Below are 17,996 nucleotides of genomic sequence, written 5' to 3' on the forward strand. Positions count from 1 at the left end.
GGGAACTCCCAGGAATCAATGAGAGTGACCCTAGGTAAGACTCCTAGAAATGGAGAATATTAAGAATAAACCAGCCATCTTCTGTAACCAGGCAAGACTTCCAATGGAGGGATTGGGCTACCCACCTAGCCACAAAACCTTCAACCTACAATTTGTCCTGCTAAAGATTGATCTTGTGCTGAATTTAGCATGGCCTTTGTGGGGACAGAGTGATATGGTCCCTGCTCCTGGGGCAGACAACACTGTCCGTCTCCAGAAGAGTTGACAGCTGCTGTGGGCATTAGTCTTGTTTGTATAATAATGTTCATATTTACTGGAACCTGTACTAGCCCAAGAACTCTTTTTTTAATTTTTTATTCGATATAATTTTTTATTTACATTTCAAATGATTTCCCCTTTTCTAGCCCCCAACTCCACGAAAGTCCCATAAGCCCCCTTCTCTTCCCCTGTCCTCCCACCCACCACTTCCCACATCCCCGTTCTGGTTTTGCCAAATACTGCTTCACTGAGTCTTTCCAGAACAAGGGGCCACTCCTCCTTTCTTCTTGTACCTCATTTGATGTGTGGATTATGTTTTGGGTATTCCAGTTTTCTAGGTTAATATCCACTTATTAGTGAGTGCATACCATGATTCACCTTTTGAGTCTGGGTTACCTCACTTAGTATGATGTTCTCTAGCTCCATCCATTTGCCTAAGCATTTCATGAATTCATTGTTTCTAATGGCTGAATAGTATAGTACTCCATTGTGTAGATATACCACATTTTTTGTATCCACTCTTCTGTTGAGGGATACCTGGGTTCTTTCCAGCATCTGGCAATTATAAATAGGGCTGCTATGAACATAGTAGATCATGTATCCTTATTACATGGTGGGGAATCTTCTGGGTATATGCCCAGGATGGTATAGCAGGATCTTCTGGAAGTGAGGTGCCCAGTTTTCGGAGGAACCGCCAGACTGATTTCCAGAGTGGTTGTACCAATTTGCAACTCCACCAGCAGTGGAGGAGTGTTCCTCTTTCTCCACAACCTCTCCAACACCTGCTGTCTCCTGAATTTTTAATCTTAGCCATTCTGACTGGTGTAAGATGAAATCTCAGGGTTGTTTTGATTTGCATTTCCCTAATGGATAATGAAGTTGAGCATTTTTTAAGATGCTTCTCCAACATCCGAAGTTCTTCAGGTGAGAATTCTTTGTTTAACTCTGTACCCCATTTTTTAATAGGGTTGTTTGGTTTTCTGGAGTCTAACTTCTTGAGTTCTTTATATATATTGGATATCAGCCCTCTATCTGATGTAGGATTGGTGAAGATCTTTTCCCAATTTGTTGGTTGCCGATTTGTCCTCTTGATGGTGTCCTTTGCCTTACAGAAACATTGTAATTTTATGAGGTCCCATTTGTCAATTCTTGCTCTTAGAGCATACGCTATTGGTGTTCTGTTCAGAAACTTTCTCCCTGTACCGATGTCCTCAAGGGTCTTCCCCAGTTTCTTTTCTATTAGCTTCAGAGTGTCTGGCTTTATGTGGAGGTCCTTGATCCATTTGGATTTGAGCTTAGTACAAGGAGACAAGGATGGATCAATTCGCATTCTTCTGCATGCTGACCTCCAGTTGAACCAGCACCATTTGTTGAAAAGGCTATCTTTTTTCCATTGGATGTTTTCAGCCTCTTTGTCGAGGATCAAGTGGCCATAGGTGTGTGGGTTCATTTCTGGATCTTCATTCCTGTTCCATTGATCCTCCTGCCTGTCACTGTACCAATACCATGCAGTTTTTAACACTATTGCTCTGTAGTATTGCTTGAGGTCAGGGATACTGATTCCCCCAGATTTTCTTTTGTTGCTGAGAATAGTTTTAGCTATCCTGGGTTTTTTGTTGTTCCAGATGAATTTGATAATTGCTCTTTCTAACTCTGTGAAGAATTGAGTTGGGATTTTGATGGGTATTGCATTGAATCTGTAGATTGCTTTTGGCAAAATGGCCATTTTAACTATATTGATTCTACCGATCCATGAACATGGGAGGTTTTCCCATTTTTTGAGGTCTTCTTCCATTTCCTTTTTCAGAGTCTTAAAGTTCTTGTCATACAGATTTTTCACATATTTGGTAAGAGTCACCCAAGATACTTTATACTGTTTGTGGCTATTGTGAAGGGGGTCATTTCCCTAATTTCTTAATGCTGTGTAATTTCTCCCTGTTAAGGTTAATGACTCCATGATAATTAGAAGAAACAGGAATCCAAAAGTCTAGTATGTGGCTGTGTCTCAGCAAAAGGTAAGCACTAGGACCTTCAGGACAGGCCTTAAGACTATGGGAAAGAGGAAAGAGCTCTAAATGCACGAGTTTTAAAATATAATTTCTCAACTATGCAAAAAAATAAGGATGCAATATGAGTTATATGAGGGGCTTCAAGAGCCTAAAGGAACAGAAGCAACTGCCAGGGTCACCATGTCAGATAATTACTAAAGAAGGAGGTAAAGAGATTTAGGGAGTGGTGATTGTAGATCCCATCCTGATAAGTTTTTTGTTTATGCTTACAAAGGCTGATGGATTTCTGAGTTCAGCACCAGCCTAGAGCAGACTAAGGTTTGGCTCTAGTGTAGTGGAAATGGTATTTTCAGGGCAGTGTCCTACCCAACGAGTTTATCTTGTGTACTTAACAAAGGCAGCCAGAACCCTGAATTCCTTTGCAATGTTAAAAGAAATATGTGCTTGCTGACTCCTATGAATTCATGGGGTCCAGGGACGCTGATTCGTAAGATAACCAAAAGGAAACATCAAGTAAATGACTAGATCGATATGGAAAATAAAAGACCAGTGTCCTGCAGGAGATGCGCTATCCTGAGAATAGTTTTAGGATTAAAAAGAGAGAACTGGTTGAAGAAATGACACAAACAAGCAGGACATGGACAGAGAGCATTCTCAGAATGACAAGCAAGCAAAATAGAAGCAGAAAATCTCCAGAGAGGAAGCAGAACATATAAGCAGACTGGAAAAGCTGTTTCAAGCAGGACATAGGTCAGCTTGGACACACGATTTGACTTTGAGTTGTTCTTTTTGGTGCCAGACACCCCTTTCTCAGAATCCCTCTCCAAGACAAGGCTAAGCCTTGGAAATCTTCCGTAGATTTGGCACGGAAATTGTATGGAGTATTCAATTAATAACTAGTCCAGCTTGAGACCCATGCTATGAGAAGAAGCCCACCCTTGATAGTGACGTGGCCAGGACACACATGCTAGAGCCAAGCCCAGAGACTTAGGATAGAAACAAACATGACAGGATAACTGGCATTAAAACAAAACAAAACAATAGCAACAACAATAAAAAGAATATGAATCCTAAATTTAGTAGAATATAGATAGAGGATAGATAGATAGATAGATAGATAGATAGAGATATGGATATATATGAATATGCATATGCTTTTGTTTATATAAGCATCTTTGTAGGTCGCAGGAATATAAAAGAGTTCATGAAAATGTTGACTGTCCACAAAACAGGCCATCTCAATTAGCTTATTTTGAATTCCTCCTCTGCTAATGTTAGTTTTTGCTAAACAATTACATAGACCTAAGCATCTTCACATCTTTCCACTTTTTGGAAAAATCTATCCATATACTTCTTACTCATTCTCATCAATTTCCTAGTCATGCTCTTTCCAAATACCTGTCCACCCAGTAACTACATTGGCTATAGCCCATGGATTATGAACAATCAAACATCTGGGCATTTCTCCATTCACACAAAATTTATAACCATGTGTATTGCCAGTTTTGCCCATTGTGAAAATTTCCTCTCTTTTGTGTCTTTTTATTATCTTTTTCAGAAAAGGGCTACAGTTATCTACTTATGGATGGCCTTATGCTTCACTTCTTTAGTCAACAGATCAGAGGACATATCCCATGAAGCTATGAGTGCATGCTTTGGCAGCAGACACTATTGTCATGGGAGTTAAAACCATAGACACTTGGGCAATTTCTTCATGTAACTTCCTTGTGCCTTCTGAAACTGCTTATGTGTATATCATTTTCATTTTTTTTTTTGGTGTCATAAGTATGTAGTTATATCAGGCAATCTTTTACAGTGAAATATTAGAAAGACCCTTATATAGTCATATTCAGAGCAGGCATAACCAAATACTTAAAGTATACTCTTTCTTTTTTTTTTCAATTCGATATAATTTATTTACATTTCAAATGATTTCCTCTTTTCTAGCCCCCCCACTCCCCGAAAGTCCCGTAAGCCCCCTTCTGTTCCCCTGCCCTCCCACCCACCCCTTCCCGCTTCCCTGTTCTGGTTTTGCCGAATACTGTTTCACTGAGTCTTTCCAGAACCAGGGGCCACTCCTCCTTTCTTCTTGTACCTCATTTGATGTGTGGATTATGTTTTGGGTATTCCAGTTTTCTAGGTTAATAACCATTTATTAGTGAGTGCATACCATGATTCACCTTTTGAGTCTGGGTTACCTCACTTAGTATGATGTTCTCTAACTCCATCCATTTGCCTAAGAATTTCATAAATTCATTGTTTCTAATGGCTGAATAGTACTCCATTGTGTAGATATACCACATTTTTTGCATCTACTCTTCTGTTGAGGGATACCTGGGTTCTTTCCAGCATCTGGCAATTATAAATAGGGCTGCTATGAACATAGTAGAGCATGTATCCTTATTACATGGTGGGGAATCCTCTGGGTATATGCCCAGGAGTGGTATAGCAGGATCTTCTGGAAGTGAGGTGCCCAGTTTTCGGAGGAACCACTAGACTGATTTCCAGAGTGGTTGTACCAATTTGCAACCCCACCAGCAGTGGAGGATTGTTCCTCTTTCTCCACAACCTCTCCAACACCTGCTGTCTCCTGAATTTTTAATCTTAGCCATTCTGACTGGTGTAAGATGAAATCTTAGGGTTGTTTTGATTTGCATTTCCCTAATGACTAATGAAGTTGAGCATTTTTTAAGATGCTTCTCTGCCATCCGAAGTTCTTCAGGTGAGAATTCTTTGTTTAACTCTGTACCCCATTTTTTAATAGTGTTGTTCGGTTTTCTGGAGTCTAACTTCTTGAGTTCTTTATATATCTTGGATATTAGCCCTCTATCTGATGTAGGATTGGTGAAGATCTTTTCCCAATTTGTTGGTTGCCGATCTGTCCTCTTGATGGTGTCCTTTGCCTTACAGAAACTCTGTAACCTTATGAGGTCCCATTTGTCAATTCTTGCTCTTAGAGCATAAGCTATTGGTGTTCTGTTCAGAAACTTTCTCCCTGTACCGATGTCCTCAAGGGTCTTCCCCAGTTTCTTTTCTATTAGCTTCAGAGTGTCTGGCTTTATGTGTAGGTCCTTGATCCATTTGGATTTGAGCTTAGTACAAGGAGACAAGTGATCCATCATTTTCATTTTATACTAGATTGCAAATGTACACAACCTACTTTATGTCTTGATTGGTCAGACAATACTTAGTTCATGATCAAAATCTCAGAATGTTTTGTTCTTTTGGGCTATTGTTTCATGGAGGCTTGCTCTTTTCTGAAGAGGAAATAAAGGAGGAGTAGAACTGAGGGAGAGTGGAGGTGTTAGGGGGAGTTAGGAGAAGTAGAAGGAGGGGAAACTGTGGTCAGGTTGCATCATGCTACAAGACAAGAATGTATTTTCAATAAAAATAAAAAGAAAATTCTTGAATTGTGTTGGATTTTTTACCCATCCTCTGATAGGCATATGTGTTACCAAAAACTTGAAAGTTGTTGTTAACTCCTGTTCACTTGGTTAACTAGCACAATACCATCAATCCAGTGGAATAATGTGATATTTTTAAAAGAAACTGATCATCAAGACCCCTCCAAACAATGTATGTTACATGGCTGATTAGTTAATATATGCTTGAGGTAAAACTGTAAAGGTATTTTGCTGGCCTTTCAACTGAAAGTAAACTGATTCTGATGGTCTTTATATACAGGAACTAAGGAGCAAAATTTTCTAAATCAATAGCTGTTTATCGTATATAGTATATCAGAAATTAAACTTCAACTAGAGTCACTGATTTATTGAGTTTCTTAGAGTCATTCTCTATGGTCAATATGTCTTCTGAACTGACCATGCAGGAGAGTAAGTAGATGGTGTTGTGAGAACCACCAGTCCTACATCTTCTAAGACCTTGATGAGAACACTGATTTTTTTTTTACTATTCCTTCAAGGATTTGATTGTTTTTGATTTATTATTTTAAATGGCAGAGACAACTGTAAAAGCTTCCTTTAACTTTTCCAAATGTATTATGTGACAATGTGTAAGTCAGGAACCAATATGGGAATTCTACCATCTTCCAAGTATATCTATCTCAATTACATATTCTAAGGCTGAGGATATAACTACAAGATTTGATTACAGACACACTGGACCTACTGTGAATCAGATTTCACATTAAACTCTATTATCTTAACCCAATAAGCCTCTACTATAAGTGGGGAAAGGGGTCTTATTGTTTCTTGGTGGTCTCCAGAAATCAGCATCAATTCAGAATCAAGGTTCAATAGATGTTACAAAGTCTGATTGTTTCCTTTTTCCCAGGGTATAGTTATCTTTGAGAAAGTCTATAGGTTCCTTTGGAGGAGGACTGGAGAAAGGCTATCAGTAAAACTCTGAGGTATTTTATCAAGATCCTTCCTCAGGGAAACCTGACCATCATTTCAGTCAAGAGATTCTGGGTCTTCAAATTGGCTTACACTGAAATTAGTTAACACTGTTGAGTTTCCTGTTTGTCCATGATCCAATATAAACTTTCTGTCATTTGCTTGTGAATGATTCAGGTTTTGCAAATCAAGTAAAATGTTGTGGGCGTCTTATTTATTTCATGCCTGAAAACATAGCGATTAATTAACCAGTAGCAAAGGGCCATAGGAGTCACGTCCCCATAAAAACCTCCAAAACTGTGCTGCTCATTTTGGATCCTTAAGAATATTTGTTTGCCTATGCTATGCATTACAATAGCTATGATCATTTTGCCTTTGGCAATTAAGTACTGCCATGTGACCCAGCTACAGGCACATGAGAGAGTTTTGACAGGTTACAGGGGCATGCATTAAACACATTACATTTAATTCATCTAACTGGGAAAGAGCTTCTAAGTCTCTAAGGTCTGTAGCAAGGAAATGAGTGACAAAAACAAACAAGCAAAAAACCTCTTCTAATACATTGTTATCCCTTTTCTCATTTTCTGTCTTATAGAATTACTGAAGAGCATGTCTTCTGGGCCTCCCTGTTTTGGAGGATTAAGTTTTTCACAGTGTACCTATTCTAAATTTGCAATCCCCCAAGACTTAAAGTCCTCCCTTCATCAACACTAAAACAGGGGATATCTAGCATTTCCTTTTCAGGGATATCCGACTTTGTTTTTAATTGGTTATTTTATTTATTTACATTTCAAATATTATCCCCCTTCCCAGTTTTCCATCTACAAACCCCCTCCCCCCCCTTTTCCCCTGCTTCTATAAGGGTGCTCCCCTACCCACTCATCCATTACTGCCTCAGTGTCCTAGCATTCCTCTACCTTAGGTCAGGACCAAAGAGCTTCCCTCCCATTGATGCCAGATAAGGTCATCCTCTACTACAACTGCAGCCATGGATCCCTTCACGTGTACTCTTTGGTTAGTAGTTTAGTCCCTGGGAGGTTTGGGGGTCTGGTTGATTGTTATTGTTCTTCTTCCTATGCAGTTGCAAACCACTTCAGTTCTTTCAGTTCTTGGCCTAACTCCTCCATTGTGGTCCCCATGCTCAGTCCAATGTTTAGCTGCAAGCATCTGCATCTCTACTGGTCATGCTCTGGCAGAACATCGCAGGAACAGAAATACCACGCTCCTGTCAACAAGCACTTCTTGGCATCACCAAAAGTGTGTGAGTTAGGTATTTGTATATGAGATGGGTCCCTAGGTGGGGCAGTCTGTGGTTGTACTTTCCTGCTCCACAATTTGTCCCTGTACTTCCTTTTGACAGGAGGAATTCTGGATTAATATTTTTGAGGTGGGTTGTAGCCCCATCCTTCAACTGGGGTCCATGCTTATCCACTAGATATGGTCTCTACAGGTTGTCTCTCTCCCCTTAGCTAGGTAATTTGGCTATTGTCCTCCCTATTAGATCCTGGGAACCTCTTGGGTCCCTGGCATCTGGGAATTTCTAGTGACTCACTCCAGTTCCCCCTCCCCCACTGCTACACCTCTCCTTTCAAATTTCTGACCCTCTGTATTTCTTCCCCATCTCCTCCAGTATCTGAACCTGCCCCCCTTTTCTCTCCCTCTCCTCTCTTCCTCACAGATCTCTCTCCCCTCTACCTCATTCTTCTTTCTTTCTCTGTTTTCCCTCACTTTTAGCTGTCGTCTGTTCCTTCACTGACATTAGAGCCTACTTCTTGGGGATTCCCATTCATACTAAAGACCAGATGAGACATATAGACTATTTGAGTGAATAATTAATGGATGTCAGAAGATCTAATAGGGCAAGCTAATAATTAGCAGTTGATCTTCTTGAGAAAGTGTGCTTCAGATTATAATTATAAACCGCGACAGATTCACTTTCATAGGCAAGGCCAAGGAGAATTTATTTTGGGAAATATTCCTGCAATTAATATGCTTTTCCTATTTTTATTAAACATACATAACAATCACTATATATTAGCTTACCCCTTTTGACCAGATATCTGCAGATCTACAAAGATGTATTGTCTTGTCGTGATGCTATATAGACAAATAGATGGCTTCTTAAATCCTAATGATGATTTTATAAGAATTCCTAAAATTGTAGCAGTGATTATTAAGCTTTCTTATAGTTGGACTACTCTCAGATCCTTTCTGATAGGCAAAACTGCAATGAGAACTCTGCCATTTCCCATGTGTCACCAGTTAATGCTGTAAGATAGTAACCAAACTTTCTCCTACTCAGAGCACATACCAAGAGGTTGTAAGACAATTAACCAAAGGTCATAAAAAGTGAACTAACAATTTATTATAGGTGTTAGGAAAGAAGATAAAATATTAACTGAGTTCCTCTATACAAAACTTCACTAATAACTTAGTTATGGTTTTCTTTCAGTGATTCTGTGGCACAGAGACAGATGATGGATGTTTAGCCAGATAATTAATTCTAATAGATATGCCTGTACACATTCTCCGTTGTAAACTTCTATTTAAATTTATGGTTTATTTTTTTGTGAATTTGTAATGAACATTTAAGGTGTTATTATGTTATTATATATTCTGAATGATGTATAAGTACTGAGGACAAAAAGAGGAAGACAGAATTTTCTTTTCCTTTTCCTGCCTAGAAATTTTTGTCCCTTTCCCTGGTTAGAGAAGAATTTTTTTCTTTCCCCACTTAGGATCTTTCTGTTTTTCCCTTAGATAGCTTTCGTAGGAAACTTTTACTTAGTAATAAACTTATTAATAAACAGTATAATCACTTTTCAGTGTCCCTTTATCTTCTGCCTAGCAGGCTGGACATTAGAGCCTAGCATTTCCTGCAGGGAGAGAACAAAGGCCACATTGCTTAGTCCTCCCTTGTTAGGCTACAGGTGTCACTTGCCTAAACCAGCAGCCTTTTACTCAGAAAGAGCAAGAACTTTTTAGAAGTTATCATCAGCATTTCAGTTCAGTTAGAGAGTTAGAAGATCCAGAGACCTTCAGAATTTAAAGTGGCACCAGAGTCCTACTCTATGCTCTGCCAGCCACTACCCTCTCCAGGCCAGGCAGCTCCTCCCTCTACCAACCGCCCCCAAACACCTGTAAATGGATATGTGAACATTCCTAAAAAGAAACAATTATTGGCTTAGCTAATCCACAGCTTGTAAGCTTCTTAACTAAATCTAGTATGTAAGTATGTATGTATGTATGTATGTATGTATATATGTATGCATATATGTGTGTTGTATAATCCCATATATATAATATATATTGTCACTTATGTTCCTCTCAAGGATCCTGAATGATACACATGCTAAATTCACATACACTAAAATATAAATGAATGAATAAGTAATTTCAGTATAAAAAGTATTGTATGTATGTCTCTGTATGTCCCATATTTTCTATATCATCCCACACATACCTATCCCCATCATCCCCCTATATAAATCATTAGCTCAATTATATGACAAATATATTTACATATTTACTTTTTTAAATCTTAGTAATTTAAATCATAGTAAATATTTTTTAAATATCATATATAATATGGCTTAAGAGAAGAACTTTTAAGATAAAGTTTTAAAAACCTTTCACGTGTAAAAATATATTTAACATGACACCTTATGCTAGATACATTACCAATATGTGTTAAATATGTAAAAATTAAGCCAAATATCTATAACATGGCTTAGGCTCATGAAGTGTTTATAGGGCAAAAATAATGACTAGAATTCAATCACTACTATCAAACTAAACGGCAGTCACACAGCTATAAATTCAGTACTATGAGGGTTGGGGAAAGTGTATGATCCAAATGATTTGCTGAACATTTTGTCTACACAAATTGACAAAATCCATATTCAATGAGGAATACCATCTCAAAAATGAGAGGGAAACAGATTGAGAAGTAAGACACATGACATCAGCCCCTGCTTTTCACATGCATGTATGTGAATGTATAAGCTAACATGCACATGCAAGAATGCTCCTCACCCCTCTCTCTGTATGTTCAAAAATGACATTGATGATGGGTATTTTTGATTTTTACTTGGCTGACGTTTTTTTGGAATCATTGTTATACTGTTTAGAGTCTACTGATATTTGGAATTGATAGTTATTGAAACTATTTTGAAACCATACAATTTTAATTGCTTGATTATTATAGAAAATGGAAATACCATCTCAAATGTCAAAGAGTTTAACAATTATTTGAAACCAACTCTATAGGGGTAAAACCGTTAAGGACTTGAATCAGAAGAAAAACTTGTTAACATTTAATTTTAGACAAAGCATCTATAGATGATAAAATTGTCTAATAATCATCATGAAGTAATGGAATGAATAGCACTAATTTTTAAATATTTCTAATCCTTAAAAAATATATGTAACACTCAGAAAGGAGAGAGATCAGAGAGAGGCCAGTAGAAAAAGGCCCTCAGAATTAACAAAGCAAGGCACATATGAACTCACAGAGACTGAAACAAATCTCTTTATATATTTCTTAATGGAAAGCTTACAAAAATATTTACATTTCAGAAGCACTACTTTCTTAAATGGTGAATCAACTGATCACCTTTGGAAAATAGTATGCCTTACTAACTGATAATAATTTTTACTCTGTTGTTTCATATGTCTTTTTAGGAACATTTTCTGTGGATATGTGAACATAATTAATAAAGCTACCCATCAACATTTTGATATCTAGTATTTTATTATCTAAGTTAACAGCATATATATATATGTAATATATATATATATATATATATATATATATGTAAAGAATTTACTACAAAGTTTCTGTTCCAGATATTTATTTATGTATATTTGTTGTACATATCTTAGTATAAATCATCAGATACTTAGCTGTTTACTGAATCTCTTGTGCTTTTAAATGTATTTATTAAATAATTTAAATTTAAACTTTAAGACATAGAGGCAATAAACCTTAACAGTTGAGAGATTAGAATTTGTGGCTGAGTCTGGAATTGAAATCCTGTCTCAATTTTTAGATACTAGTTTTTCTGCTATAGAGAAATTACTTAAATGCTCAGTGTTTTAGCATTATTACTCTTAGTAAAGTGTCATAATAGCATTTACTTTATGTAGTCATAAGACTCACATGGTGTCTAATTCTTGGAACAATCAGAAGAGAGCAGAGGTGATCTGAAGTTGGATCTTAAGGATGTATTTATTGCTGTGATTCACCATGCATAATTATATGACTCAGGTTTTTGCATAAGTCTTAAAATGGATTGAATGTTTACACAAGTGGATACATGCTTTTCAGGGACTTACTTTATTATGTTGTTCATGGAATCTGGGTCATATGCTGTGACTTGTCCTATGATACTCCCCTCCTTCACATCTTCATCCACTTCCATCAGGTAAGAGAGCTTACTGAACACAGGGGGCTCATCTACATCTTCCACAGATATCTTAACCATGGCTGAGTCTTTGAAAGGTCCAAGGTGTAAGAATCGAGGATCAGGGTGGGTATTACTTGCATCCACTCTTAAAGTGTACAACATTTTCTTTTCAAAATCTAAATTCTGAGTTTAAAGAAAGTAAGAAATGTTAAGATACATCTGAAGACAGTAATCGTTGACAATATGAATATTTAATAATCTTTTAAAATTTAATATCAAGTATGGCTAAGTAACTATGCTAATTATGTCTTAATCATTTTGAACAACAGACTAGTGCATTTGCTTTATACTTATACCAGATAACTATCCTGGAATGCATAATAAACTGACAGCCATTTGGTAATTCACTTCAATTTTTCTAGGCATAGTTAAATGAAATATTATCTAAATCAATACTGATTAAATAGCAGCATTATTTAAGCTAAACATTATTAAAATCAGAAGTCTGATTAAAACATATATCTAGAATAAGTTTTATATTTCTTCCACTTGAGTATTTATCAAAAAATGCATAAAGTAGTGAAACATAAAAATAATGAATGTTAGATGTATTGGTCTTCATCTTTTTGCACATCATTCTCAAACGTTCAATTAAAAATTAAGAAAATGCATGCAAACAAGAACATCTTACGTAGTGCCCTCTGATACTTTGGTTCTAATCCTCAGGGACAAGGTATCAAGGTCAATTCTAGCTCTTAGGTGTTCATCTTTTTTTTCATTTATTTTACATAGACAATCACATTTATAACAAAAGGTTTGAAAAATGTACACCATATCAGTGCTAGATCAGTGTTTATTGTTTATACTGTGGAGAAATACAAAATGAGCACTCTTGAGTTTTCTATGAGTCTGATTCTTGTCTATTACATGCACAGTCATTTGAGCAGAAGCAGTGGCATAACTCTCAGTGACAACATATCACTTATTTGAAAGGAAATCACTTTTCCAACTTCCTATGGTTGATGGACAGCACATAGAAGATGATGAAAAGTAGATCCAGATTTATTTTTCTCTCTGCTGAAAAGCCAGAATAAAGAGCACTTGAGAAACTAGAAAGAAAGGCAAGAGATACCTGCTTGACAGTTATGATTCCTTCCTGTGTATCTTTGTCAGTGATCACATCAAACATGTCTGATCCTTCTCCTTCTGAAATGCTGTATTCCAGTTCGGCATTCTCCCCCATGTCGGGGTCATGGGCTTTTATCCTTCCGAGATGAGTTCCAAGAGGTGCAGACTCCAGAGAATTAAATTGATAAGTGCCTGCAAAGTAAATCACAGATTTCTTCACTTTCAACTTAGTATGACACAATTTTTCTATTTTTCTCTTCGTAAAGTGATTTAAATTGAGAGACATTTACATCAAATTGAATTGTATGCTGTTAAAAGTTATAATTTGTGGAATGGAAAAATAATGTACAGAAGGTGAGCTTTCTTGGTTTGTACATGGAGATAATCTTCCAGAAAGATTAAAAGAATGTCCAATGTTACTTGAAGAACACACAAAAGCCTGCTATAAGAATGTAAACCATCAGGTTAACAATCATGATAACCAATTGCTTGTTACTTGACCATGATTTTTGATACTTTAATCACACATTTTATCCACATTTAAAAAAAAAGAGTCAGAGAGGGATTTTTCAAATAAAGAAGTTTACATTATTTGAAATATTGTACCTTCACTCTTTTATTCTTAGTTCTAGAATTTCAAGCAGTAACGTCTTTGCTAAAGTTGTTTCTGCTCATATATTTTAATTTTAATGTCTTTAAGTAGCATATTTTCCTTGTTTAATGCAAATTTAGACATACATTACAATTTGTTCTTCTCATTTACAAACTATCAATGGGCAAATATGAAAATTTAAAATAATTAAAGAAATATATTTAAAAGTGGGTGCTTGCATTTTATAAATCCAAGGGTTTTCTGTAGTGGCCTATTTAGACCTTTCAAAGAAGCAACTCAGGTAAATTATTTTTAGTTGATAGGCCAAAGGAAATTATCTTGCTGAGTTGTGAAAATGGTAATACAAAGCACAGTCTCTCTTACTTCAAAGTCTAATCTTTTACCAATGATTTCTATGGTTAGAAATGGCAGGTTTCAAGTTCACTGTGGGACTTCCCAAACTTTACTGTAAACTCTTGGTCAGTAAAATAAGAAAAATTTTGATATTAATTAATTCATATGTCATTATAGTTATAGTCTGCTTAGTTCACTGTCCTGTCCTCAGCACTTATTCACTATTATAATGAACACAGATCTTCTGTTAGTATCCTAATGCATAACAGAACATTAGTGTGGTAATTCATCCAGGTATACACTTAGTTTATATTTTGAGAATCTGAATGGAAAGTTTAGATGACAACTAGAAGAAATGAACTGATCTTTAACTGATTCGGGAAATTAAATAACACTAAAAGTTAACATCTTGTTACATATTAAGTGACTTCAATATTAATAAGATATTATCATCATCAAGTTTTCATGACTTTTAAAGTAAACCAAAAGGATATTAAAATGCTGCCAATTTAACCCACATACATTGCTTTAAATATAGATCCTGTTTTCAGAGATGATAAACATCCAATCTGTGTTTTAAAATCCATTAAATAAAGGCTTCTGATGTTGTTTATAAATTAGCTAAGAGTTGTGAACAGTGTAGACTCTGAATATAAACAGGCAGACTTTTGCGCCCACATCCCCACCCAGTGTGGTTGGAAGACTGTGGAGATAGCTGTTTACAAAGTGTTCTTACTCATCACCTGCTAGGAAACATTAAGTTGCGAAAGAACTTTGTTGTCTTGTTTTCTTCCACCCCTACTTGGTGATGTGTATCATCACTTATAGGGGATTTGAACCACTGTTTAGGACATGTGCTCTGATTTGCTCTCAGCAAAGGGACTAGAAGTGCAGACACTATAATCTACAGTAGTTCAGGTCGGTATGTTTGAGAAGATCCCCACGACACCGTCAGGACGGACTGTCTTACTCTGTGGAAACCGAGGAGGGTTGTTGTTGACATCTGTCAGGGTGATGTTCACTGTGGTGGTCCCCGACAGGCCTCCCATCTGGCCGCCCATGTCCTTAGCCTGAATCACAACTTGGTACTGCTCTCGGTTTTCTCTGCTCATGTCTGGCAATGCAGTTTTTATTATGCCTTTAAAAATTTAAAAAAAAAATTGAAGCATTTTCTCTGAAATCAATATGTACTTTGTAAAATCCGTTTTATACAGGGTAGATGAAGAAAATGAGAATATGCACAATTAATTTAACTTAATTCATCAAACAGATAATCATTCTATTTTGTGCATTTTCTATTTGAATGGACTGACTTTTCTTAATTTACGTACATTTTATGGTCTTTAAGTTTGGAGCATTTTCTTATTCTGAAAATTGTATTAATCCCTTTGAAAACTTGTAGCCTCTTAAATTTAACCCCAATAAATAATAGTTAAAAGAATAAAATTAAAATAGATTGTGTTAATGTAAGGATGTTTGATATTTATTTTCCTAAAATAATACAGAAAGAAAGAAGCTATGCACAACTGATTGGATAGATTTAAAAACAGAAAACAACCTAAAGAAATGTGTATCAGGCTATCTTATAAAATGAAATAGACTGTGGAAGGCATATGTTTATTTACCTGACTCCGGGTCCACTGAAAAGTATGGCTGGCCTTGCACTATGCTGTAGACCACTTTGGCACTGTTCCCATAGTTAGCATCATCTGCATCAGTGGCAGTTACTTGTATAACAGACGTACCTGCATCCAACCCCACCACAAGCAGAGACATGTCAGTTCTTTTAAATATTATCTATTTTAAGAGCCATTTCTCACTCATTATTTTCTTTAAAAAAAGGGAATCCTGGATTTACTCCTCACTATCGAGTGTATGAAAATGTATAATGTATTTTACCACGGAGATTGATAGAATTAAATGAATTAAAACCTTAGTAAATAGTAATACCATCATGGGAAAAGTCCACACTAAATACAAATAAGAGTTCAATAAACACATGCATTGCTACATGAGAAATGACAAGTTCAACATTTTGAAATATGTTATTCTGTGCCTTAATGAAGCAGGATTATAAATACAACAAAACAAAGAGATCTTATGATGAAGAAGCAAACAAACAAAAAAGTAATATTGTAAAATAGAGTCTTAGCCAGGTAGAAAACCCGAGTTTAAACATCAGAGCTAAACACACACACCTGCACAGAAGAAAGAAGAACTGAACTATAACTTTTCGGTGTACACAGAGTCTGACATTGTAATTTGTAAATCCATAAATAGTAAAAAAAAAAAAAAAAAAAAAAAAAAAAAAAAAAAAAAAAAGCTTTCTCAAAGGTTAACTTGTGATTTTCATTTTCCTCTAATTTACAATTTTATTTCCTACTAAAATGAAAGTAATTTAAATCATTAAATTATAAAGCTAAAAAATAATATCTTATTCTATTCTGACATGTTTTCAATGTTTTCACAAGGTTATTCATTTTATTTCCTTTGGCCTCTATAGGATACAAAGCAAGCTTATTTAGGTTTGATTAAGTGTATCAATAAAGGGATGAAAAGGAGACACACCTGTGTAACACTCCCTTTAGCCTGGGATGCTCACCTGTTCTTTGCTGTGCTTCTTCACGTTCATTAACGTAAGAATCCATGAGATTAATTCTCACCTTACTAAGCATATGTGTATTAGGGACACAAGAAAAGAGCACAGTTTCATAAACTCAGAGGAAACAACTACTACAACAAAAGTCTTTTAATTAGAATTGGAGAAAATTACTCTGTACACATTAGACTTAGGTTTTGTTTTTCTTTGGAATAGTATAAATTCTCTGCAGACATGAAAATGTGGCCTGCTATTCAATATCACAGCATGAAACCAAGCACTGTTTATAACTCCATGCCATAAGCTTTCCATAGGATGATTAGAGGAGGCTTAGCAGATTGGCAGGAATTCATTTGTATTAAAACTTAATCCTCACGGCACATGTAGGACACATGCCTTTAGGCCACATATCAGAGATCCAGTAAGCGACAAGACAGAAATTAGAACTAGCTAGTCTGATTAAAGATCACCCATTCTCTGTGATTTTCCCAACAGACTGCTTAGTTAGGGGTCTCTACTTGAATCCACAGACAGTGAGCCTTTTTAAAAAGAGTCTCAGTTGGCACAGGAAAGAATCAGTATGCTAGCTTGAAATGTTCTACAGTGTGCAGGACTAGAAAGTTCTTTCAGAATACAAGTCAGTTCATACTTAGAAATTGCAGAAAACATGTTTATCACACCCAAATGTAGCAAAATAGCATGTAGACTGAAGAATTAATGCAAATATAGAAACTTAATATTTGATAGTTATTACAAATTCAATAATTGAAGGTTTTAAAAATAACATTTAAAGGTAGTTATTTCAGTCTTAAATTGTTTTATTTTAAATAAACAATGATGAAATAAATACTTATATCAAATATGATAAAGAAGACACTGAATTGAGTGGATACATGTTTAGAATGTAACATAATGATGGGAAAGTAGTACATTAAATATTAAAGAATATTTATCAGAAAGAGTAGAGAGTGGGGAATACAGTAAGATATAGCATGATATATTGTATGGAAAAATCTATTTTCAATAAAACAAAAAGAGCAAATGTTTTACTGTAAAGATCAATATATTTGATACAGAAATATTCTCTTATTTTGTTTATTTATTTTTGTATGCACATGGTTGCTTTGCCTGCATGTTTGTCTGTGACCACAAGTATCCTTGCTTGATTTCCCTGGAGAGCATGGGAGGCCATGAAATGACCAGGGACAGGAGTTACATAAAGTGACAAGCCACCATGTAGATTTTGGGAATTGAATACAGACACTCAGAAGAGGACCAGATGGTCTTTATCTC

The 17,996-nt window shown here is 35.9% G+C and overlaps 1 protein-coding gene across 1 annotated transcript in view; it reads right to left on the bottom strand.

Annotated features, from left to right (window-relative positions):
- The window catches only part of Cdh9 (cadherin 9), an 83,249-nt gene that overhangs the window by 11,478 nt on the left and 53,775 nt on the right, over window positions 1–17,996 (bottom strand). The window contains exons 3-6 of the mRNA XM_052159684.1: window positions 15,730–15,849; window positions 15,075–15,242; window positions 13,163–13,350; window positions 11,960–12,213 (exon numbers count right to left, since the gene is read on the bottom strand). Coding sequence (XP_052015644.1) covers window positions 11,960–12,213; window positions 13,163–13,350; window positions 15,075–15,242; window positions 15,730–15,849 — 730 coding nt within the window. The remainder of the gene's footprint in view (window positions 1–11,959; window positions 12,214–13,162; window positions 13,351–15,074; window positions 15,243–15,729; window positions 15,850–17,996) is intronic.

The sequence above is a fragment of the Apodemus sylvaticus genome, chromosome 16 (genome assembly GCF_947179515.1).
Source record: "Apodemus sylvaticus chromosome 16, mApoSyl1.1, whole genome shotgun sequence".
NCBI lineage: Eukaryota > Metazoa > Chordata > Mammalia > Rodentia > Muridae > Apodemus > Apodemus sylvaticus.